This window comes from Panthera leo, chromosome A2 (genome assembly GCF_018350215.1).
Source record: "Panthera leo isolate Ple1 chromosome A2, P.leo_Ple1_pat1.1, whole genome shotgun sequence".
Taxonomy (NCBI): domain Eukaryota; kingdom Metazoa; phylum Chordata; class Mammalia; order Carnivora; family Felidae; genus Panthera; species Panthera leo.
The window spans coordinates 87,983,100-88,007,914 of record NC_056680.1 but is presented as its reverse complement, the minus strand read 5'-3'; the positions used below and the strand labels follow the sequence as shown (position 1 = coordinate 88,007,914).

The 24,815-nt window shown below is 37.1% G+C and overlaps 1 protein-coding gene and 1 long non-coding RNA gene across 2 annotated transcripts in view; one reads left to right on the top strand and one right to left on the bottom strand.

Moving 5' to 3' along the window:
• SEMA3D (semaphorin 3D) overlaps positions 1 to 18,663 on the top strand; it is a 197,273-nt gene extending 178,610 nt beyond the window's left edge. Inside the window, exons 17-18 of the mRNA XM_042916694.1 lie at positions 6,480 to 6,619; positions 14,367 to 18,663. Coding sequence (XP_042772628.1) covers positions 6,480 to 6,619; positions 14,367 to 14,792 — 566 coding nt within the window. The 3' untranslated portion in view covers positions 14,793 to 18,663. The remainder of the gene's footprint in view (positions 1 to 6,479; positions 6,620 to 14,366) is intronic.
• LOC122207002 overlaps positions 1 to 24,815 on the bottom strand; it is a 108,485-nt gene that overhangs the window by 10,640 nt on the left and 73,030 nt on the right. Inside the window, exon 2 of the long non-coding RNA XR_006196640.1 lies at positions 16,374 to 16,556. This is a non-coding gene — a long non-coding RNA (uncharacterized LOC122207002). The remainder of the gene's footprint in view (positions 1 to 16,373; positions 16,557 to 24,815) is intronic.

Below are 24,815 nucleotides of genomic sequence, written 5' to 3'. Positions count from 1 at the left end.
TAAATGTTTATTAAGTGACTTCCAGGTGCATATAATTGTCCTGGGTACATGTTGAGACAAAGAAACTCCTTCGAGAGCTTATAATTCTTTGGGGAGATGTCATAAGGCACAATTAGTGATATGGGAGTTTAGCAAAGAGAGACATCACCAGAAGCTGTCTTGTTCAGAGAAAATTTCATGGAAGATCTTGAGAGCCTGAGTATGACTGGGACAAAGTGGAGAATAAAAAGGAGTGAGTCTGATAACAGAGGGAAAGAAAATCTATAAGAGTATATTGCAAAATACCTATACGAAAAATTCCCCTCAAAATCCATGAGTATATTCCAAAAAAAAATGTATAAGAATATATTCCATAGCTTTGGTTACTTTCCACTCTCAAGCTCTACCTTCAGAGGATATATGCTCACACACATGCTCAGGCACACGCATACACGTACTCAACTGGAGAAAGGAAACTGCCTTCCCTTCATCACATTGTTAGTAACCACCCCCACGTTCAATAAACAACCCAAATTTCATAGTCTATAACCAGTGACCCAGCAGCTTTGTAATTTAAACACAAAACAATTATTTATAATTTATAATTTCATTCTTCTGAAAAATAAGCTCTGGTCCAGAAGAGTATGTTTGACCTTGTTCTACTGCATGGGTGACTGCCTGTTGTGTCCAGTGTTTTATTTAGCAGGCGTTACCATGTGCAACCTACATGGTGTTTTATACGCACCCGCGAGATGTTTCCAGAACAGTTACAAGTATTGAGGATATACCCGTGAATGAAAAAGAAAACAGTCTGTGCATCCATGGAACTTCTGTTCAAGTTGTGTCAGGGGAGGGAACAGACGGTAAACTTAAAAAGAAGTAAAATAGATGCAATGTCAGATAGCGATAAGTGTTGTAAAGACAGTGATTCAAAACACAGTTCCTGCTGATGGGGGAGATAGTGACTCACCATATCCTGTTCCTGCTGTGACCAACCACACACAGTCTCTGCCAATCATCACCATCACTGCCCCAATCCATTTTTTTGTCAAGGTCTCCAGCAGTTCCTTCCTTGCCAAGTCCAATGGCCAATTTTCAGTTGTCATTTCTACTTAATGTCTAACTCCCTCCTTCTTGAAACACATTCTTCATTTGACTTCCGTGCAGTGATGTGCTAGGGCCAGTTCTTAATGGTCCCATGAGAGCTGATGGCTTATTATTTAGGAATTGCATAAGCTGGTTTTAAACTCTTAGTAGCTTGGTTCAGCCAGAGTGGGAGTTTTTACACAAAAAAGAACAAGCACTACAAATCAGGGTTTTTTGATTTGTTTTGTTTTGGTTTGGTTTGGTTTTTCCAAAGACATGGTGTCTCAGCATTCTTGGGCTTCATGCCCCTCCCCCCACATCCTTATGATTTTCCTCTCACTTTACAGGTTGCTCCTTCTGAGTGTTCTTAACTCTCCTTTGCATCCCACCATCTAAACGTAAAATCTTTGCCTGTTCACTGCCTAACACCATCAATTTCAATACTCTCAGAGGCAATTTGCTCCCAGATTCTTAGTCTGGTTCTAAACTCTGTCTTGTGTGCCAGACGACTTGTATGCCTACCCAAGAGCTCATCTTAGATGCCTAATAAGCGTCCCAAATGATCTATGAGAAAGAATTAGTGCTGTCTTTTCCTAAACTTCGTTGTTCTGCAGTGAAGACTTGCCCATATTAATAAATAGCACCTCCATTCACCCAACTGCTTAGCAAAAAAAAAGCAGGCATCATCTTTTTCTTTTTCTCTTTCTTCCACAGCCTAGTACCAACCTCACAATAAATCCTTTTGGCTCTGTGGCCACCACTGCTCCTACTCTTCATCACCTCCCGATGTGCCCGCTTACCCAAAGCCACCACACCTGTCCCGGAGCCGTTTATCTGGTCCTCCTGCTTCCGTTTTTTTCCCCTGGTCAGTCTCCATCCCACTTAGTAGCCAGAGTAACCTTTCAGAAACTACAGTCAGATAACAGCTTCTCTTACTCAAAATCTTTCACTAGCTTCTTAGAACAATTAGTGAAAAACCCATAGCGTTTACCATGGCCTCTAGAGTCTGCTTGATCTAGTTTCTGATACTTGCTTGGATCCTCTCGTTTCACTGTTGCATGGCTCACTCACTGGTTTCTCTTTTTCAAAAGCCCCAGTCTTGTTCCTGCCTCAGCTAGGTTTGTATTTATTTCCTCCGTACCTACCTAAAGAACTCTTATATTCAGGTGTCACACCATTTAATTTTTTTTTATTTTTTTAATGATTATTTATTTTTGAGAGCGAAATGGAGTGTGAGCAGAGGAGGGGCAGAGAGAGAGGGAGACACAGAATCTGAAGCAGGCTCCAGGCTCTGAACTGTCAGCACAGAGCCCAATGCGGGGCTCGAACCCACAAACCGTGAGATCATGACCTGAGCCGAAGTCAGACTTTTAACCGACTGAGCTGCCCAGGTGCCCCCACACCATTTAATTTTATGCTTAAAATATTGTCTCAGGGGCACCTGGGTGGCTCAGTTGGTTAAGCGTCTGACTTCGGCTCAGGTCGTGATCTCGAGGTTTGTGGGTTCGAGCCCCACATCGGGCTCTGTGCTGACAACTAGGAGTCTGGAGCTTGATTCAGATTCTATGCCTCTCTCTGCCACTCTTGTGCTTGCTCTGTCTCTCTCTCTCTCTCTCTGTCTCTCTCTCTGTCTCTCTCTAAAAAATAAATAAGTGTAAAAAAATTAATTAAATGTTATTGTCTCAGAGACACCTTTTCTGACCATCCTGAGATACTTTCTCCATGTTCTACCTCTGATTCCCTGATCTGCTTTTTTATTTGTAGCGCATAACACTGCCAAATACTATGTTCTTTAATTTATTCACTTGATGACCTTGTCCCTGTCACTGGGATGTAAATTGTATCCTAGGCACAAAAGAATGTTTGCGTAATGCATGGGTAAAGGAGAGGATACTTAGCTGGATAGCATCTGAGCTTCGCTAAAAGAGCCAAGGCAAATTTTACCGTAGATGAAGTCACAATAATTACAATCAGAAAGACCTCACAGAGGTTGGGCTAGGTTTGTGACAGCTCCTATGGAATTCTATGGAGTTTATGTTTACCCTGTAGACTATAAGAAGTTATCTCATGTTTCCGGGAACAGTCATTTAAATATATATATATATATATACACACACACACATATATATATATGAGTATTTGACACCTATTTGGAAAGCCAGAGACAGAAAATCAACTGTGGGCACTAAAGTAGAGATAATCAGGGTATTTAAAAACTATGTATTTGCAATCTTAAGGAATTTATTAAGTTATAATTGACAGGTAACATTATTAGTTTCAAGTACACAACATTAGTTTCAAGTACACAACAACGATTCAATACTTGCATACATTGTGAAACAATCACAATAGGTTTAAGTTGCATCCGTCACCATAGTTACAAAATATGCTGCAGTAAATGTGGGCAGGGCGGGGGGTGGTGGAATATATCTTTCCAAGTTAGAGTCTTGTTTTGTTTTGTTTTGTTTTGTTTTGTTTTGTTTTGTATTGTTTGTTTCAGGTAGATACCCAGAAGTGGACTCTCTAGATCCTATATTAGTTACATTTATAATTATTTGAGGAACCTCTGTACTGTTTTCCCTGGCGCTAATTTACATTCCCATCAACAGTGCACAAGTGTTTCCCTTTCTCCACATCCTTGCCAACACTTGTTATTTCTTATCTTTCAGACCGTAGCCATTCTGACAGATATGAGACGATAGCTCATTGTGGTTTTGATTTGCATTTCCCTGATGATCAGTGATGCTGAGCATCTTTTCATGTACCTGCTGGCCATCTGTTATGTTCTCTTTGAAAAAAAAAAAAAAAAAAAAAAAAAAGTTCAGTTTCTCTGCTCATTTGCAATTGGATTATTTGGGGGCTTTTGCTATTGAGTTGTATGAGTTGTTTATACATTTTTGATATTAAGGCCTTATCAGATATATTATTTGCAAACATTTTCTCCCATTTGGTAAGAAGACATTTCATTTTGTTGACGATGGTCTTTGCTGTGCAGAAGCTTTTAGTTTGATGTCGTCCTTCTTATTTATTTTTGCTTGTGTTGTTTGTGTTCTGGCATCAAATTAAAAGAATCATCAATAAAATACATCAAGGAGCTTACTGCCTGAGTTTTCTTCTAGGGGTTTTATGGTTTCAAGTCTTACATTTAACACTTCCATCCATTCGGGGTTAATTTTTATGTATGGTATAAGGTAGTGGTCCTTTTTCTTTTTTCTTTTTCCTTTTTTTTTTTTTTTTTTTTTTTGCATGTGACTGTCCAGTTTTCCTAACACCATTTGTTTAAAAGACTGTCCTTTTCCTGTTGTATATTCTGGGCTCTTTTATTGCAAAAATAATTGACTATCTATGTGTGGGTTTATTTCTGGGCTCTCTGTTCTGTTCCACTGATCTGTGTCTGTTTTTATGCCAGTACCATACTGTTTTAATTACTATAGTTTTGTTACTATGGTTTAAAACCAGGGAGCGTAAGGGATCCCATCAGAGCAGCACCCACAAAGCCTCCAGCTTTGTTCTTTTTTTCTTAAAGCTGGCTTTGGCTCTTCAGAGTCTTTTATGGTTCTGTACAAATTTTTAGAATTATTTCTTTCTCCATGAAAAATGTGATTGGTATTTTAATAGGGATTGCATTGAATCCAAAAGTTGCTTTTAGTAGTATGGACATTTTTGTCAATATTAATTCTTTTAATCCATGAGCATGAAGTATCTTTCCATTTACTTGTGCCTTATTCAATTTCTGTCATTAATGCCTTATAGTTTGCAATGTGTGGGTGTTTCATGTCCGTAGTTAAATTCTGTAAAGTTATTAAAGTTATTAAAGTTATTCCTAGGTACTCATTCTTTTTGATGCAGTTGTAAATAAGATTGCTAAAAGTAGGAAATTTAAAACTCAAAAATGAAACAAAGATTATTGCTAACAATAAATTCATTTCCTGTCAAACGGACATAGTGATGACTTCGTGTCAAAGAGTCACTGTTTTTCCTGACTTGAAAAAGTATTTCATACGATCAACTATTTCATTTTCACTAATGTATCTTTTACTAACTTGACCGATTCTTTGGCCGAATCAGTCTAATTGAGTTTCTCCCCCACTCTTGCCTCATCACCTAACAATCAGCCTGAAACCTCCCTGCTCTGTTCCTGAACTCCTTTTGCTCAGGAAAATGGCATCTGTTACTTTGAAATGATACATGCCTTTCTCTTCCATGATTGGCACTGGGGATCTTTCTGTGCATTAGGAATTTATTAACTGTGAAAATCACAGATATACTCTGTTGAATTGGCAGGGATGGTGGATATATTACAAGTTTCAAATGGAATCCACACATTTTGAAGGTTAGATGAGGTTAATTCATGATGGTGTCAGCACGCCTGACTTAATCATTGCTGGTAAAACACAAACAAGTTCAAAAGAAGTTTCTTCAAAGGCAAGCCCAACTATTGGATATATGTGCATTCATGCCATTTGCTGATAATTTTGTGTGCTTACATGTAGGATTCACAGAGGTCCCTTAAGCCTTACTCTTGGTTTATGCCTAAAATGCTAAGTAGGCCCATCTGCAGAATTGAGACATCTGAATATATGATGAAAAAGTGCATGTTTGGGCCAGGCTGAGCAGCTGTCATTTTTTATTTGATCAAATTTGAGCTATAGATCTTAGATCACACATGGGACACAGCCTTTGGCTACTCTGGATGGAATGTATTTCAGATGGTGCAGTTGATTTACGAGAATAGGGTGTCTGAGACAATGCTCCCTTAGCAGCCCATTAACTATCTTATAGCAAATGCATGTTGGGCTTAAGAATCCCTCTTTGAATAAAAGAGAACATTTTTTGGTAGATAATATGTGTAAGTCCAGATTCTGAGTATTAGAGCATCTAGCTCAATATCATCAGTACAGAATTTTATCAAGTACACTCCACTGTACTTACTTTTTTGACATTAAAATTTCTTAATGTTATGTGGTCAGCTCTGTGGATCAAATCGTGATAGAATTGCTCTTTAAAGATGAAGTAAATTGCTCCTCTGGAACTATCTACAAAATGGGTTATATTTTATACAAGTTAGAAGGGGTGAATCATTAAAAGACACTAAAGTTGTATTCAGTTCAGCTCGAATAAAAAGACTCAGTGGTTAGAGTTAGATCTTATGAGTTCTTACTTTAAAAAATTGGTTGCAAATAGTTAATATATTGATGAAAGGATAAAAATTGTAATGCAGGGATAGAGTTTTAAAAATCAATCTATTAGATAATATTTGACTCTTCGGTAACAATATTATAACATGAATTTCCTCTCTCTTTAATAATGTGTATGAATCTTTTCCTCATAGCATCTGTTCTAAATCAGTCTATTTTCCCATTGCTTTTAAAATCAGGTCAAGGTTAATCTCCTATTCCATGTTTGCTTTCCAGGCATTAGTCACGAAACTGCTGATGAAAAGGTGATTTTTGGCATTGAATTTAATTCAACCTTTCTGGAATGTATACCTAAATCCCAACAAGCATCTATTAAGTGGTATATCCAGCGGTCAGGAGATGAGCATCGAGAGGAGGTAAGTTATAGTCTTCAAAGAATGCTCATCTCGAGGGAAATAGTGTAAAAGTTAAATCAAGTTTTGGTGTGAGAAATGTTCAATGTTTAGTGCCGTATGGTGCTCTCCTTACTATTTGGGGTAAAGAGGAAAATACTAATTTATACTCACTAACATGGAAGATAACAATGCTTTTGATATGAATAGGACAACTTAGGAGCGAGCACCTGGGTGACTCAGTTGGTTAAGCATCCAACTCTTGATTTCGGCTCAGGTCATGATCTCACGGTTCATTAGTTCGAGCTCCTTAGTGTTGGGCTCTGGGCTGACAGTGCAGAGCCTGCTTGGGATTCTCTTTCAGCCCCTCCCCTGCTTGCATTAATAAACTTAAAAAAATAATAGGACAACTTAATACAGACACATTAATAAAATATATTTAAAATAGATTGAATTTTTATAAGAAATTTACATAATTTTTTTCAAATTTTGATTCTCATAGATTGTCTCTATTTTAGAGCAATTCCCTGGTCAAAAACAAGAACACATATTTTCCCCCTACGGTAGGATAAGGAGTAAATTTTGACTGTGTTTACACTTAGGTCATAATAGTGGTTTAACTATTGTGTTTAACTTAGATCATTTTGTGTTTAACTTAGATCACAAAGTGAAACAGGTTGAATATGGATACAGAAAGAAATACCTATCTTTGTCATATCAGGTGAACAAGTTGGATAACTATCTGGACATGTACCCCTTCACTCTGGATGTGTTAAAATTAAATTAGCAAAAGGAAAAGCAGTATGGGTGTTCTCTTTATCTTTTGACTTTTTCTGTTTGAGTCTAAGACATACATATGATTGAAACATATAACAGAAATTTTGTGAGGTAGATAAATTATATACGTTGCTGAACTTAGTGAGATGACTTTGGGTAGTCTGAGAAATCCTGTATTATTATTTAGTGCCATGAAACAAAGGGTAAATGGCAAAGTTTTTATTTTCCTCTTTCAGTGCCTAAGAGAAACCAGTGACACTCAGTATAGAGTTCTAATATTCCCAATAGTAAACCAAGGATATTGTAACGAGTAATGGAATGAATTCAGGATTCAGAATTCGATATTTGATTGAATCTCAGTCCTGTGTTTGGTAATATCATTGAGCCGGTATGCGCCAGGATTTTCTAAATTGAACGAAATAAATTCAAAAGTTACTATGAAAGTAAAATGAGAAAATACAGATGAGAATGTGAATTTCAAAGCAGCGGATTACTCACAAGTGTAAAATACACTTATAAAATTACAGATACGCGGGGCACTTGGGTGGCCCAGTCAGTTAAGTGTCAGACTCTTGGTTTAGGCTCAGATAATGATCTCACACTTTGTGAGTTCCAGCCCCACACTGGGCTCTGCACTGGTGGTGCAGAGCCTTCTGCTTATGATTCTTTCTCTCCCTCTCTCTCTGCCCTCCCCCCCCCTTCTCTCTCTCAAGTTTACATAACTTAAAAAAAATTGCAGATACTCTCTATCAGGAAGATGTGTGAAATAGGAAATAGCACTGGTCATGGTTTCAGCTTGACTGCTGAGGATTTATGAGCAGGTTGAGAAGTTTTCCTAACACTCAATTTCTCTGTCATATAAATAGGCAGAGCAAATGCTCTAAAATACCAGCCTCCTTGATAAGTCTATAAACATTTAAAATAATACATGTAATCGGTCAGACATTAGTAGAGAATAGTGGTTCTCAACTGCAGGCGAATTTGCTGCTAGTGTTCACATCTGGCGATATCCAGAGACGTTCTTAGTTGTCACAGCTGGATGGACGGTGGGTCGAGGGTGCTTTTGGTATCTCTTGTGGGTAGAGGTCCGGGATGATGTTAAACATTGTTCAGTTCAGAATCCCTCACAAGAAAGAGTTTTCTGGCCCCAAATCTCAGTAGTGCTGAGGCTGAGAAACCTTGCAGTAGAAGGACCAAGTTGATCATAAGAAATTGATGGAAAGATATGTTCTACCATTACATTAAGGTGTTAATATCTTTCTCTTCATCTGAAATCTTCAAGAACAAATGTTTTTATTAAAATGTTGACTCTACATGCTTAATACCAAGGGAATACTCCAGTGATTGTCATGTCTGATTTCTCCAATAAAACTTGGATTCTTCATCATTACTGACATACGTATATTCTAAGATTACAGCATATCCGTATTTATAATACATGTTTATTTTAAGGGCCCCATTTTTTCCAATATATATTAAAGTATTATCTGACATGGAAGTGATTATAAAACTTTGAAACATAAAGCATTAACTTTTTATCGAAGAAATATTGAATCTGAATTTTAACATGCACATTTTTATTTACATTGTAATATTTTACTCTTAAATGTCCCAAACCAGCAGTTTTAATTTTATAGCTAATAAAGTTTGATAATTTCTCACCAGTTAAAAGTAATTCTTTAAATGTGATGCTTCTTCCATGGCAAATTTAATCTGACTTTTAAAAGACTATGGTACTCTGCTTGGGGGGGGGGGTAGTCTCCTAGTTCTAGATATATACATTTGCCTATTCATGTTTCCATTCGCATCTTTCATATTCCTGAAGAGGCAACGCATTCCTTTAATGTACCTTTTAACAGTATATCATATGGTCATGGTGGTACCATGCTCCATGAATTTTAATGGGGCAGGAATAGTGTATTTTACTTAAAAGTTTGCTAGCTGTAATATTTCAACTGCTATTTTCATCTACCTTTGTAAGTAGGTAGTTACACATTGTCCAGGATATGCAGTCCTGCCTCCTGAGCTGAGGAAAGGGGCAAAATCCAGACTAGACTTGAAGCATTTTTCCCAGCAGGCTGTCTTCTGCTCCTTACCAAGAAGGTCACAGTTTGGAATCTTTCCCCACTGAAAAAAAGCCTGCGGGAGGGACTAGAATCTCCTGTGGCACAGAGCCTGTCACCAGCTTATTCTCTGCCAGGAGGAGAACATTTCCTTACTGAGCTGTTTCACAGTTGGGTGCTGTTGGGGAGGTCATGAGTCAGTTATCTGCTGACTTCCTTATAAAGCTGTTCTTGAAATTGATGATGTTTATGCTGTAAGTAGCAAGTTAATCGGCAGTCCCTGAGCTTCTGTTGAACTTTTGGGGTCTGAATGACTAGAAGAGGTAATACCTTATGCCATTTGTGGGAGTATTTTCTTTGTGTGTGTGTGTGTGTGTGTGTGTGTGTTTAAAAAATATTTTAAAAACATCTTCAAGTATTTGTATTTTTCCCTGCGTAGGTCTTTGTTTTATTGTTGTTCTTTCTATTATAAAAGCAATATAAATGGTTTGGAAAATATAGTGACACATAGAGAATTATGAGGCCTCTAATGATGTCTATTCCAATTTTTTTTCCACTAGCCATTACACTTTGAGCAGCTTTCCTTATCACTCAATTTGAATACCATGTTTTTTCCTAGCCTTACGCCTGCCACCCTGACACCACAGTCTTCCATGATTATTCCAAGTTATTTAAATAGCACGTGTTTCCTCTTTGAAAAAAATAGTAGTCAACTTCCTGATATCTAAATCTTCCTCTGCTCTTCTGTTTTCTTAGGACATATCTTTTGAGGTAAAATAACTGAGTGAAAAGTTATCTTTATGGCTTTTGATGAGCAACTGTATATTGCTAATTTCTTGTCAAAATCACCGTATATGAATTTGCCTTCTCATACTTCATAGTTGTCAGCTTCCATTGTATTTGAAGTGCTGTACCCATCATTTGTTTAGTTAATTTATTTATTTTTATTTATTTCTAATGTTTTTATTTACTTTTGAGAGAGAGAGAGAGTGAGCGAGCATGAGTGGGGGGAGGGGCAGAGAAAGAGAGAGGGACAGAGGATTCAAGCCAACTCTGGCTGAAATCAGAGAGCCCAACGTGGGGCTCGAACTCACAAACTGTGAGATCATCACCTGAGCCGAAGTCGGATGTTCAACGGACTGAGCCACCCAGGCTCCACCATTTGCTTAGTTTACATTGAAGTATTCATTAAAAATGATTTTCACAGGGGCACCTGGTTGGCTCAGTCGGTTAAGCATCCAACTTCGGCTCAGGTCATGATCTTTCGGTTCATGAGTGCGAGCCCTGCATCGGGCTCTGTGCTGACAGCTCGGAGCCTGGAGCCTGCTTCACATTCTGTGTCTCCCTCTCTCTCTGCCCCCTCCCCTGCTTGCATTCTGTCTTTCTCTCTCTCTCAAAAATAAACATTAAAAATTTTTTAAATTATTTTCACAAACTCTTTTAAACTCTATTATTGATGTGAACATTTTAATGCTATGCATAAGTAACTTATTATGTTTTATGTCTCTAAAATGTGTGTTCCTTACATCAAAGAGTTTTATATTTTACATAGACAAATCTATAGATTTATATCTCGATGATGTCTCACTTATGATGCTTAGAAACTCCTTCCCTAACGAAACAGCAAATATATATTTTCCTAGTTATTACCATTTTATTCTTACCATTGCAGTTTGCATTTTATATTTACATTTACTATAAGACACCAGATTAACCTAGGGGCTAGTGATGTATAAATTCCATTTTTTTTTTTCTTTCAAAGAACGAATCAATTGCCTCAGAACTATTTTTAAATAAGTCTTCCTTCTATGTTTGTTGCAGAAAAGAGATATTCTTGAAGGCCTAGTCTCTTCGAAGACACATGCCGTGCTTTAGCTATGAGAGATTTGACAGGCAAATTATCTGCAAGGGAATTACCATTAGGCCGCTATTATTGGAGAGCAGAGTCCCTGACCTTTACCTGCTGCTTCATACCTAAATGTCCTTTGTCCCTCTCCACGCTACTCTTCTCGTGTTAAATGAATTGCCCTTCACTGAAGATCTACATTTAATAATGCCAAATATATTATCCTTGTTCACATTAGGCAAATGGATAGTCGACCCCAGTTCAAGCGTGGTTTTGATTTAGCGGAGCAGTTTTTACTTATCACTCTTAGAGTGGAGAAAATTCCATGAGTTTAAATCAGAGGCCAGAGATTACATTATCTCTTTGTAAAGGAGCTGAATTTTCTAAATGGACTGTGCTGACATCTCACTGTGGAGATACAGCCTGCGTAATGCATCCTGTTCCAGGATGGAAGGCAAGCAGTACAGAGAAGGAGAACGTGACGCAGACAAATGTGAATCAGCCGCTTAATTTCTGGGTCGCAGCTTCCTGTTTCTAATAGCAAAAAAACCCTATGAAAATATAGCAATTCCAACTGTATTTTATTAGAAATACTATTTCAGTCAAGGCACGTTTTTGAAAATTGACAAAGAAAAAACACTTAAATGATCTAATAAACATTAGATAAATCCAGAAAGAAATTTATTAAAGTGCATTTTATATCTATAGGTCAAAAAAGAAAAAAAAAAGAAAAATTAAGCATTCCACGGAAGAAAGAAAAGGGAAGGATCACACTGGACTAAGGAAATGCCAGGTGTTTATGAAACTCTGAGTCCAGTAGGGACAGACATAGACTCAGAAGGAGGGAAGGGAGCTGGACTTCAGAGTTAAACAAATAAACAGGATACAAAAAGAGAACAGCAGAGATAATGAAGTGTTACATCATATGTGCGAAATCAAAGTCATAATTTCTTCCTGTCAGGAGATTAAAGAGAACAATAAAAAGTAGTGAGTCAGAGCTGTGACAGCTCTCTAAAAGCCACATTAAGCGCAGCTTAAACATTAGCAAGAGTTCCAGTTATGAAATCTAGAGATGAACTGAAACTGAAGTCACCCACCTTGACTGTCATGCTAATAACCACAGGCCATTTTCTATTAAGAGGAAATTACAAAAAATAAAAGCCTCAGAACATCACCTCTCCAGCTTTCCAGTGACAGTGCAGTAGTCTATAATGTTGCTAATAATACCTCACACTTTAACCTTCCAAGAGCTTTACTCTTAACCCCCCAAATACACCATATGCTCTGTCACCAACTTGATAAATGGAAGCCCCATCGGAGAAGATAAATGAGTAATCATAGGAAGCAGAGTCGGCAGATAAGTACCAGATCCTAGGCTTTGGAGTCAGAATTTTGTGATCTAAGATATATTTAAAATTTGAAGAATAATTCCTACAGGAAAATTATTTAAAGGAAAACGTGTACATAATGTGTTAAATTTGAGATTAGTATTTCTGCTTAAGATGGACCCTTTCGAATCCTACCAATTCAAGTTCACATTTGTTATTTTAGGCATCAGACTCCCCCGTTTCTGAGAATGTAAGTGAATGACAACAGTGTTTTTAAATGCCTGGGCCTTTAGAGTAAGTCCATTAAGAAAAAAAAAAATAGTACACACAAGAATCACCAAATGGGAAAAGTTAAGGGAAACAAACAAACAAAACCCTGACGGTGTGGATTCAGTGTAGAACGAAGGCAGCCTGGAGACCATTCAGCTTCATTAACCAGGGATCTGGGCTGTGACCTGCCTTTGGCCTCGCGTGGTACCCCGCCAGCTGCACTTCTCTGGCACAGAGGGTGGTTGGCTATATACTTGTTAGTTAACTGGGCTGGTAGCCAGAGATGTTTCTTTTCCTTTGCTCATATTTCCACAATTGGAGGGACTTTTTCCTACATATTTTTCACATAAAGATGCAGTGTATAATCCACCCACTGTGAATAAATTTAATTTAGCCGTCTTTATGCCTCCTTGATTTCCATCCACTAAAAGTCTACAATTCAGGGACAGATGTGTAAACTGGGAAATCTTCCAGACTTCTTTGTTGTTGTTGTTATTCTACTTAGTGCCGAGCCACTCAACAATATTCCACATGAAACAGGGCTCTTGTGTCGGTAAACATGCCTCCAGTTATATTGAAGGTAGATTTGCTATTCACACCGGGTTGGGGGCCAGGCAAGCCTAAATGCTTGAATTGTCTTCCAGTGCTGTTGCTTCAAAGGGTAAAGGGCATCATGTTTCAGGAGGGGTTCTTTTTTGTTCATTGAGTTTTCTCACACTTGAAATCACATTACTAGGTCATAGTATACCGAGGTATGGCAAATATTTCCACAAATGACATAATCTAAAGTATCACATATACACACAGTATCAAAATTCAATCCATAGTAAAAAGGGAAATTCAGCTTTAAATGTTGCTAACCTTCTGACGATGGTCCTACTCAGTTACAGCTCTAACATCCCAAAAGCTGTATCCATGCTTTTCCCCTAGACTTTTAACAAGTCGCCACTTACGGTCTCCATATGCTGCTCAGCTCACTTACTGGGTGATATCCAGAAGACAGAGTGAATTCCTTTTGGAATCCTTGTTCTATTTCTACTTCACAGGTAGTAGCATGTGCTAAAATCCCTCTTTCTGCACGATGACCGTCAGTGTCCTGTTCTGGCTCAGAAATTCAGATACCAATTGGTGTTTTTAATATTCCACTTGGTACGTGAAATTTCTGTAAAGATGGTCGGTTGTGAGTTTCCAGTTTTACTTCATTGTTTTTTATAGCTTTCATTCCTACCTGTAGACTGGGAGAAAAACGGACTATATTCCAAAGGTTTAGTTAGATAATAATGAGATGCAAACCTGCATCTTTGGGGGCTGTTACTTTTGTGGAATTTGTCACTGTCTTCCACTGTGGCTGGTAATATTATGCTTGATGACAGGGAGACGGGAATAGATCTCTTAGGTTCATCTGACTAAACCTAGGGAGCCTCTGTTCATTTGCTCATAGCCCTCTCTGCTTTTCATTTATTACCTCCATTTTTCCAATTCTGCAGTTGAAACCTGATGAAAGGATCATCAAAACAGAATACGGGCTACTGATTCGAAGTTTGCAGAAGAAGGACTCTGGGATGTATTACTGCAAAGCCCAGGAGCACACTTTTATCCACACCATAGTGAAGCTGACTTTGAATGTCATTGAGAGTGAACAGATGGAAAATACCCAGAGGGCAGAGCACGAGGAGGGGCAGGTCAAGGATCTGTTGGCCGAGTCACGGTTGAGATACAAAGACTACATCCAGATCCTTAGCAGCCCAAACTTCAGCCTCGACCAGTACTGCGAACAGATGTGGCACAGGGAGAAGCGGAGACAGCGAACCAAGGGCGGCCCCAAGTGGAAGCACATGCAGGAGATGAAGAAGAAACGAAATCGAAGGCATCACAGAGACCTGGATGAGCTTCCGAGAGCCATGGACACGTAGTTTTTTCTTTAATTTAAAGAAAAGAATGCTGTACCTGCAAAAATAGCATCTTCTGTTTTGTACACCCCATATACGAACTCATGAGAGCTTTCCACGGAGTTGTGCTAAGGCAAAGGACCCAAGAACGATAATCTGAATAAGACTATATGTGGTGAATATGGCATAGCAAGGGCAAATAATTCATCTGAACCGGTATTCCGAGAACTAAACATGTACCTGCAAAGTAGTAAAATTAGCCTCGAAATAGGGGCTTCCCATTTGTAAATGTTTTATGTCCTGAGTTTTTGAATTTGTTATGTCCTGTAAATACCTGAGGTCAGCAAGCATCAAGTTTTATATTGTCATAAGGTGCTTTATTTCCCTTGCATGGATGTTAAGGATGGAGTTGACCATGCAGTTGTGCTATATATATGTTCTTATGAACAGATATATCAATTCTGCTCTAGAACTGGCTACTACACGGTAGGAATTGGAAGACACAAATGCACACAGCCCACACTATCAACAGGATCTTTCCCGGTTCACTCTTGGTTCACGGTTTAGGAGTTTGGAGAGGTGCATTATTTCAAACTACAGAGGTTACGTTCGTTGTACTGCAGTGTGATTTACTGAAGGTATAAATGCTCCTCCCAGCATTCCTTATGACTTGTCAAGAGTAACAGGTTCGTGGAGAGAAGTTAGTGCTTGGTTATGTGTTTTTAGAATATATGCCGAACTTTAAAGGGACGGAATGCTTCATAAATATTTTAATAAGACATGGGAAAACATTTTAATAAGGGAAACACCATGATGTATACTGCATCCTAATGGGAAGGCATACAGATGGGATTTGTTAAGAGACAGAAAGAAAGACAGCCATAAATTCTGGCTTTGGGGAAAACTCATATCCCCATAAAAAGGAAGAACAATCACAAATAAAGTGGGTGAAATGTAATGTAGCTTTGGTCACCAGAGTATAAGTAGCTGCCAATTTGTAATCCATCTGTTAAAAAAATTCTACATTATAACAAACTGCTAGCGAAAGTCTGAGGAAAAGTAAATTTTCTAAAAGATCATGGGAAGAATGAACACAGATTTATTTACAACCAATGGGATTTCAGTAGTACTTCCTCTCTTTTTTTCTAAAATTTCATTGTACTCTGTAAATTATTTCCATTTACTGCCTTTATTCTCTCCTGAATATTGGATTATTGGATTTTATTTGAGTGAATAGGAAAATAACAATATATGCATATAGAGAGAGATAGAATTAGGTAGACTAGAGTGGTGGGGAGTGGGGATATATATTTGTTGAATAACAGAACAAATGCAAAAATTTTGACAACGGAAAGGGTTAAATTAACTCTTTGACATCTTTTCTTCACACAATCTTTTTGCATTTCTGAGATTATATGCTGTAATTCAAGTAACATTGCTTTCGTAATTTAATAATAAATAAGCCTAATGCATGTAAAGAAACCGAACTCGCAGCATTAACCTAAACATTTTTCATATTTTGTTAGCACTTTCGAATGTTTCCAATTCGACTTTCCCTCTCTGCATACGTATGGTATGTTTCCTGCCTGTGGAAGCAGGACTCACCTTTCCTTCTTGGAACACAAAACCCTTAGCCTTCTTCTGTTTTGCCTCTTCACGCCCTTTTTAGTGTGAAATGAAAAATTAGTCACTTCCTCACATGGAAGGCAGCCTTTCAGAAAACTGAATAGCAGACATTGCTCGTTTATCATGCATGCTGCATATCTTGAAAGAAGAGCCTCTGAGAACCTGTGTGGTTAAAGGGCACCTTATTAGAGTTCAGTGTCATGTCTGTGACTGACTCGATGTTCAGAACATTCAATCTTACGTTCATTTTATTTGTCTTGCTTACCTATGTCAAAGTAGTCACACTGCTATGTGAGGTTAAGTACCTCTTTTGAAATGATACCGTAAATATTTGTAGGTGTTTCACTATACAGGAAGCTTAAGTAAGTTTTTGTTTGTTTGTTTGTTTTTAAGGTGAACTAGACACAAACACTCTTTAAAAGTAATGCATAAGAAAGCTGTAGGGAGATCAGGCTAATTGAATATCATAATGAGAGTGTCTGCAACTTTGGATTCGCTGGGTCTAAATGTTCCAGGAACTCATAGCAAGCTCAAAGCAAATAAATGGGAGCCTGTTTTATTTTTAAGATTTCCTGTATATCAGACAGTCGTGATCAAAGCAGAGATGGCTTTGGGAAAATTACATGAAGCTCAAATGTTAGGATTGACTTCTGTAATAAATTTGGTTTTCATCAAAATACGAATGTTCAGGCCGTTTTTTAATTGCTCCTTTTTAATCTTAATTATTTAGATAAAGTTTGGGCAACTTCTTTTACCCTACAGCTAATATTTGGGCTGCTTTAGATCTAAAACATTAACTTATGGTAATTGCTTAAAATGTATTTGAAATATTGAGTAAATATTGAGTGAAACAAAAAGTCATAGAATAAAAAAATATGGACAAAGATTTATGTGTATTTGTAAAGATAGAGGACATCTAAGCTACATTGAATTTTTAACCTTTTAATTGCCTGGAACACTTAAGACAGTGTGAATGTATTAAGTCTAGGGCTGAGACACAATATATACTTCCTCACCACTGAAGGTTTTACCAAAATTTCCTTGAAATAATGAAAACTAAAATTATAGTCATAGTTTCAAAAATGTTTGTAAGAAATCAGCTATCTATGGAGAGGTCTTAAAATGTCTGCTTATTCTTGGTTTCATATTTTTCTCCCCTGTTTTGAATACATATGTCTTTAACTTGCATATTCTTGCCTGCACTTCATTCCATCTATTTATGCTGCTAAATGGAATTCTGCCTTTCTGCATACATTTACATTCAATTCATTGGGAATTTTGAGAGTTTGCTTAGAAATGAATAGTAATTAATTTATGTAGAAGCTTTTTTTCCTCCAAAGAGCTCAAAGCACTACATTCATATTACTGAATAAACATTTTGGAAAACCAACCAAATTACTTAAGAGATGGAAAAGTAGTCAGAGAAATTCAGAAATTTGCAAAAGCTACAACAGTAGAGGAATCATAATCTATACCAAATCTCACCAATGTTTGGCTAACTGATGCTCATTTTCAATATGCTACCTGCAAAATTGTCTTACTCTTGAATTCTGCCTTTGGTCAATATTTCAGTTCTTTTATGCTATTAAGTTTTGTTCCTGCTGAATTGTATAGACTCAATTAAAAACTGAGTTTACAGTGGCCAGTGACTGTTTTTCAACATTATCAAAACTAAACTTTCAAAGTTTTATGTTAACCACATGTCCACAGAATATTAAGTTGAATAAGAACATTAATTAGACACTGGTATTTTAAACTTAAATATAAGCTATATTTCATATATATAATAAATACAAATGAAAATCAAAACTGAAATGGCTTCTCTTTAGAATGTTACATTTGTCTCAGACAACATGTTGGAAAAGTGATTAGCCTTACTGGGAATGGATAGTTTAGAAAAAAGTGATATTTGAAATGTTTTTATAGAAAGATGTATTTTTCTCAGTAAATGACCACAACATTTTAATAATATAGCTTACAAGTGAGGTTAAAAAAGATTTAAAATTCCAATATTGACAGTGCAAAGATAGGAATATGCACATGAATTATACCTCTCATTTAAATATTTTGTAGTGTAAATTATTTATGGTAAGTTTGAGATAGAGGATTTTTTGGGAAAGGGCAAAAATCTATCAGCTAGTCATGTAATTTAATTCTGGTATTGTAAGTGGTTACCAATCAATTTTCAATTACAGTTTTGCTATTTTGAAAGAACTGTAGTCTTGTAATCTAAAATAATTGAAAATTGTCAAATGTATATTTTGGTTGTATTATATAATAAAACACAAGCATTAGTGTTCTATGGTTATAAACAGAATGTTGGTTTGTGTGCAAGTTTTGTTTTCAAACCCTAAACATGGTAACCGAAATTTATGCAGGGAATTGCATTAAGAATAAGTGTCTCTCCCCAATTAATATAATTATGTAGCTACCCTTTACTGTGATCTAAATTTAGACTTTGGCAGACTGACATAAACATTACTACCCGAAGTAACTACTTTTAAGACTTCCAGTGATCACCTTATACATAAAATTTGAAAATACTCACCTATATGTTCAGCCCTATGACTATAATTTATTAAAGGAGTAAGCAGAGGTTTTTGGTTTTTGTCTTATGAAGAAACATCTTGAATTTCTTTTAGAGAATATTCTATTTCTGGTCAATTTGGTACATTTGTGAAAGATAGTTTATATTTTCAAGCAGATAATATATAATACCCCCCCAACCCAATTATGAAATAACTTGTAGAGATATTGTACAGAAAAATGTCAGGTTTTCTGTGTGCTCTGACAATCTTCAAACATGAGTGTTTACAGTAATGTATAATCCTTGAATGAAAAAAAATTATATATTGGCATTCTTAGTAGAACGTTAGTAGGATCATGTCCAAGTCATTAATATAAATAGAATATAATACAAGCTCAGTCACTGAGACAATTCCAGTTGTATTTGTTTGAATATAGAAAAGTGCTTGAGTGGGGCGCCCGGGTGGCTCTGTGGGCTGAGCATCTGACTTCGGCTCAGGTCACGACCTCACAGTTCGTGAGTTCGAGCCCTGCGTCGGGCTCTGTGCTGACAGCTCAGAGCCTGGAACCTGCTTCAGATTCTGTTTCTCCCTCTCTCTCTGCCCCATCTCCACTCATGCTCTGTCTCTCTCTGTCTTAAAAATAAATAAAACATTAAAAAAAATTAAAAAAAAAAGTGCTTGAGTAATTCTCAAGACAAGAGAAACAAGAGTTGAACATTTAAGTTGAGAAGTAAAAGCATCTATAACCATGTAACTTGTTACCTGCATTAACAATTTTTCTAGTCCAGGGAAAAGTCTTGCCCAGGAAGATGGAGCTGCATATAACTTTACTGTTTCTTTCAGAAGTTGATACACTTTTCCTTGGTGTATATATTGGTACAAAGACACATCTTGGAGAATGTTTGGGTGTACCCAATTAGGTTTAAAAAGCACATGTTCCAAGAACCAGCTTTTCACAATTACATACGTACCCTTGAGAGCCTTTTCCACATGTGCAATAGACATTTTTAAAAATAGTTATTCTAGAATTAGTTATAATAGAAAAAAGGAGAACAATCTATTTTCTACAAAAAGAGAATGGATAAATTGAAGTGTGGTCACTAAATGGATACAGAAATTTAAATGAAAAAATTGTCTGTGTGTATCAACATAGAAAAATCTCAGAAACGCTGTTAAATGAGCAAAGTCAAGGAGTGTAGGAATGCAAGCAGAATTACACTGGATATCAAGTTTAAAGAAGCAAATGATACTGCTTATGGATACATACATTCATATATAAGTAGTAAACATATGAAAAAACACTTCTGGAAAAGTTAAACACCAAATTTAAATAGATTTTCCTCCAAGAAACAAGAGAAAGAGGATATAGGGAGCTACAACTGTTTCAATAATGCTTTGCTTTCTTAAACAACATGTCTAAGCCCAATGTTATATTTACATTACATATATTTGTAGGAACTAGTATATTTAAATGTTAATAATTGACGAAGTTGGGCATTGGATTGCGGTTTAAATATATTACTCTCAATACAATTCTGTGTGCTTGAAATATTTCACAATAAAAAGTAAATTAAGGATCTAAATCTCACAGTACAAATTATTCAATAATAGATTCTAAAGAGGGAGGGAAAGAGAGAAGACAATCAGATATAGAAATATTAGATATTCAGCCATCATAATAGATGCAGCTTTCCAGCTCCAGTTACTCTTACATTACGGACTTTCTTGGACACCCTGATTATTTTTAAAAAACGTGACAGCTAGGACCTTGGTTGGCCTCAGGGACCCGCGGATAATGTCTAGTTTTCAAAGCAACACCTTATTGTTATGGAAATGCCTAAGGCATCTAGGATATGGAACTATATGCTTAATATGCCAAAAAGACTCCAAACAGCTGAGTTGGCCTTTCTTGGATTGGACACTGTTCAAGGTTGATATTTAAAATATAGAGTTCCTTCTTTCTGGCTTGCATATCAAAATTATAAACCAGCTTACACCCTTTAGGTAACTGAAGAAGAAAGAGAAATATTTATATCTTGCAAAATGTCTTTAAATGGTCCCACAAATCATTATTTTCTGTAGAAAGATTTTATATTGATATAACTTGCCTTTTTAATTTACTATGGATGTTTTGTTTATGTGTAGAGATCGGCCAAAATTTAGCCCAACATTTTTGCCCTTTACCTATTCTCAATTTCATTGGGTCCTGTTAGTGAGGGATTTGTGTATTTAAATATGTAATCGCAGGAGTATTTGGGGGTATATTCAGAGAGTATTAATTTAAAGTACGTCAACCTGAATAAGAAGAGAATAAAACCAATTTACCAGATGGGAAGTTATCATTTAGAATCAGGAAAAGGACTGCTTCATGGGCCCTATCCCTCTAAGCTTTTAATATATTGAAACAAGTACGATTGTGTAATTATCTTCAATTATTGAATTGTGTTATAAATGTAGCCCTTTCATACAGATCATTTTGACTACGGGAAACAAATAAAAAATTAGAGTCACCTGTTGTAATTTGTGTTGTTCCTCTAGTCTTAATTGATATTTGGAAGCGGTCTTAGGCTTCAGGGGCCTAAGTTAAGAGTGAGTCTTAAGGCAAAGTTAAGAGTGAGAATTACCGTAACTTACTCCTGTGTGAAAACCATAGAAAGCTGGACAAGAAGGCAAAGGGCTGATTATTAGGAACTTTACGATTCACACGAGATAGAGATTTCATCCTGTGGCCAGGGGGAGACACTTTGGTATTTTTAAGCAGAGAAATGACAGAATGGTATCTCCATTAAATTTGCATACGAGAAATCAACCTAAAGTGAAAAATGACCTCTTGATTTCCATGCGTTGCAACTGGGTGGATGACAGTTTAAAAAAAAAAAAAGAGAGAGAGAGATAGTAGTCCGCACCCCCACTTTCCCTGGTTTTAATTACCCTGCTCAACAGCTATTCAGAAGTAGAGGATCCTCCTTCTGACCCACCGGCAGGTCACTTGTAGCCAAACGCTGGGTCACAACGCATGTCTCCTTCACCTCACTACACCTATTCCCGCGGGCGTGTTGCCGTCCCCCGTCGTCACGAGAAGGGTAAGTACAGTCCAACAAGATATTTAGAGAGACCACATTCACATAACTTTTGTTACAGTAGATCGTTACAATTGCTCTATTTTATTAATTTGTGCTGTTCATCTCTTACTGCGCCCAATTTATAAACTAAACTTTATCATAGGGATGCATGTAGAGAAAATAAGAACCGTGTACGTGACGTTCAGTAGTATCTGTGTGTTCAGGCATCCACCGGCGGTCTTGGAACCTATCCCTCACGGAGAAGGGGGGTGGTCACTGAAAAGGTTAGGGTGGAGGTCATGGTTTCAACATTAAACACCGAGTTTGGGATGATTTGAAAGAGTGTCGGGTAGGCAGTTTGAAACATGGGCTTGGTGCTCAGAAGTGAAAGCTGGGATTATTTGGTGGTCATGGTCGTAGAGGACGGAAGCAAGGCAACCGGGAATGCAGTGAACATAAGCAGACCTGGGTGGTCAATTTGGAGCCTACATTAGTGTGCGTCTCCTGATGTGAACTTGTCACTAATTTGTCTGTATCTTAATGAGATATCTCTCAGGTATCAAAAAGCTTACAGAATTACGGATTTTGCTTGTTTCTCCCCCCAGAAACTAAACTGCTTGAGGACAAAGTCTGTATTCTTAGTATTTAGCAGCCTTTAGCAACTGAAAAAGAGTTAAACAAGTGTTGTGAAACAACCAAAGAGTTTTCCTCAAAATTATTATGATTCTTTATTTAAGGAACTGGTAAGAAAAAAATTCCACCAAATGGAAGCATTTTTAAAAATTCCTACCCCATGTGCTTCTTTTTAAATCAAATTGGTAAATTGATGAAGGCCCATTTTCATTTTGAATGTTCTTCTGTTTTAAACAGCAATTACAAACTGGTGTTGGGTTTTTTTCTTTGATTCAGGTGGACTCAATGCCACAAACTACGAGATTTAAACTGATAGAAAGAAGGTCCATATAATTTGTGATGGATGGTTTGTTTAAGCGCAAGGACTTTAAAGAGGTCTTTAAAGAAAACTTGAAAGGTTTAAATTCATAGCGTAGTCAAGAATATAGATTTCTCTGACAGAAATTCTTTGGTAAATAGCATTTTATTTTTGCCATAGTATTTTCCTGTTTGATTTACATGAAAGGGCATCTAAGCATTAAATGAAATCTTCTTGGGAAAACATTCTACTAGACCTTTAATATCAAGTGCTGAATGAAAGCAAACCAAAGTTTTAACATTGTTTCTTTATCCATTTTGGCCCCTGTTTATATTGTCTAAAAATGTGACTGAGTTAGGTATACTGGCTACATTTACACTTTATCTCTTAAACAGCAAAGTAAGTTTCTGTCACTTAGAACTATTAAGATGCATTACTTAAGATGCATTATGAATTTTTAAAAGTGAAATACTGACATATGAAAGTTTTGATTTTATTTTGTTAATGTTTTATTTATTTTTGAGAGAGGGAGAGGGAGAGGGAGAGAGAGAGAGAGAGAGAGAGAGAGAGAACCAGGAGGGAGGGTCAGAGAGAGAGGAAGACACAGAATCTGAAGCAGGCTCCAGGCTCTGAGCTGTCAGTGCAGATCCCAGTGTGAGGCTGGAACTCACGAACTGTGAGATCATGACTGGAGCAGAACTCAGACGCTTAACCAACTGAGCCACTCAGATGCCCTGAGAGTTTTGATTTTAATTTGAATCCAGGAAGATGTATGTAATTTGCAAAAAACAGCTCTTAAATTTCCCATGCCTGAAAAAAAAACAACCCCCCCCCCAAAAAAAGAAAGGATTCCTAGCTTTAGCAAGAACTATTTCATTTCTCTGTGATTATATAAAAACAAAAACAATGAACTACAGCCCTCTCTTTTGGACATAATACAAATTAAAGCTATTTGTAAATGTATTTATTTTATAAATCAAGCGTACAAATGATCTAAGTAACAAAAATATAAAAGTAATTATTTTTGAGTATGTAGAGACTCTGTTGTCTGAGATTTATATGATATAGATGTATATCTGAGGAATCTAAACACGAACTCCACACCACACACATTTAGACAACTGTCAATTGTTTTCCACTGTTTCTTACTGAGAGAGCTACTAACATGGGTAAGTGGTTTGTGGTACCTCTTGCCAAGATGGTGAATTGGATAAGGTTCCAGTTTATCCTTTTTCGTGTCAATATAATGGTGTGAGGGGAGATGGGGACCAAAGGGAAATAAGAGTGTGCTCTACTCGTCTCTTTCTGGTGGGGAGATAAAGATAAGCGTAAGGAATCAGCAACAGTGAATTGGCAGGATTATATGTCTTAAGTTAAAGAAAACCTCTATAGAAATTAAAACAAAACAAAACAAAAAAACTAGGCTCAATTCCAAATTTAACATGGGCAAGAGGGGATTATAGTTAAGAAATAGAGTGAGGGCCAGTCGAAAGAAAATTACTAAGAGGAAACATCATGGATAAGAGGGGATTCTGGTTAAACCAACTTAACAGGATTCTTGAGGAAGTCAGCCCTGGGTAATGAGATAACATCTAGGGATGGTGAAGGATGAGGAAATGATCGGATATCAAGGGTAATCAGACATTGAGGGTGGGGGATCCTGGATAAACTGACTTGACAAGATTCTTTTAAAACTGGGCGATGCAGGTCCTACAGGATGGACTCTGAAGCCCAAGATCAAAGTCTAGTTGAGAAGAGGGTTTAGAGGGGCCTAACTAAAGTTGGGTGAAGGAGAGAGTCTTTGTCAGTTTGACATCCCAAGGCCCAAGAAGGGGGGTAGTGGTAGAGGATGGAATACAGATGTGCAGCCTCGGGTTTTCACATGTTTATGCTAGGGGCC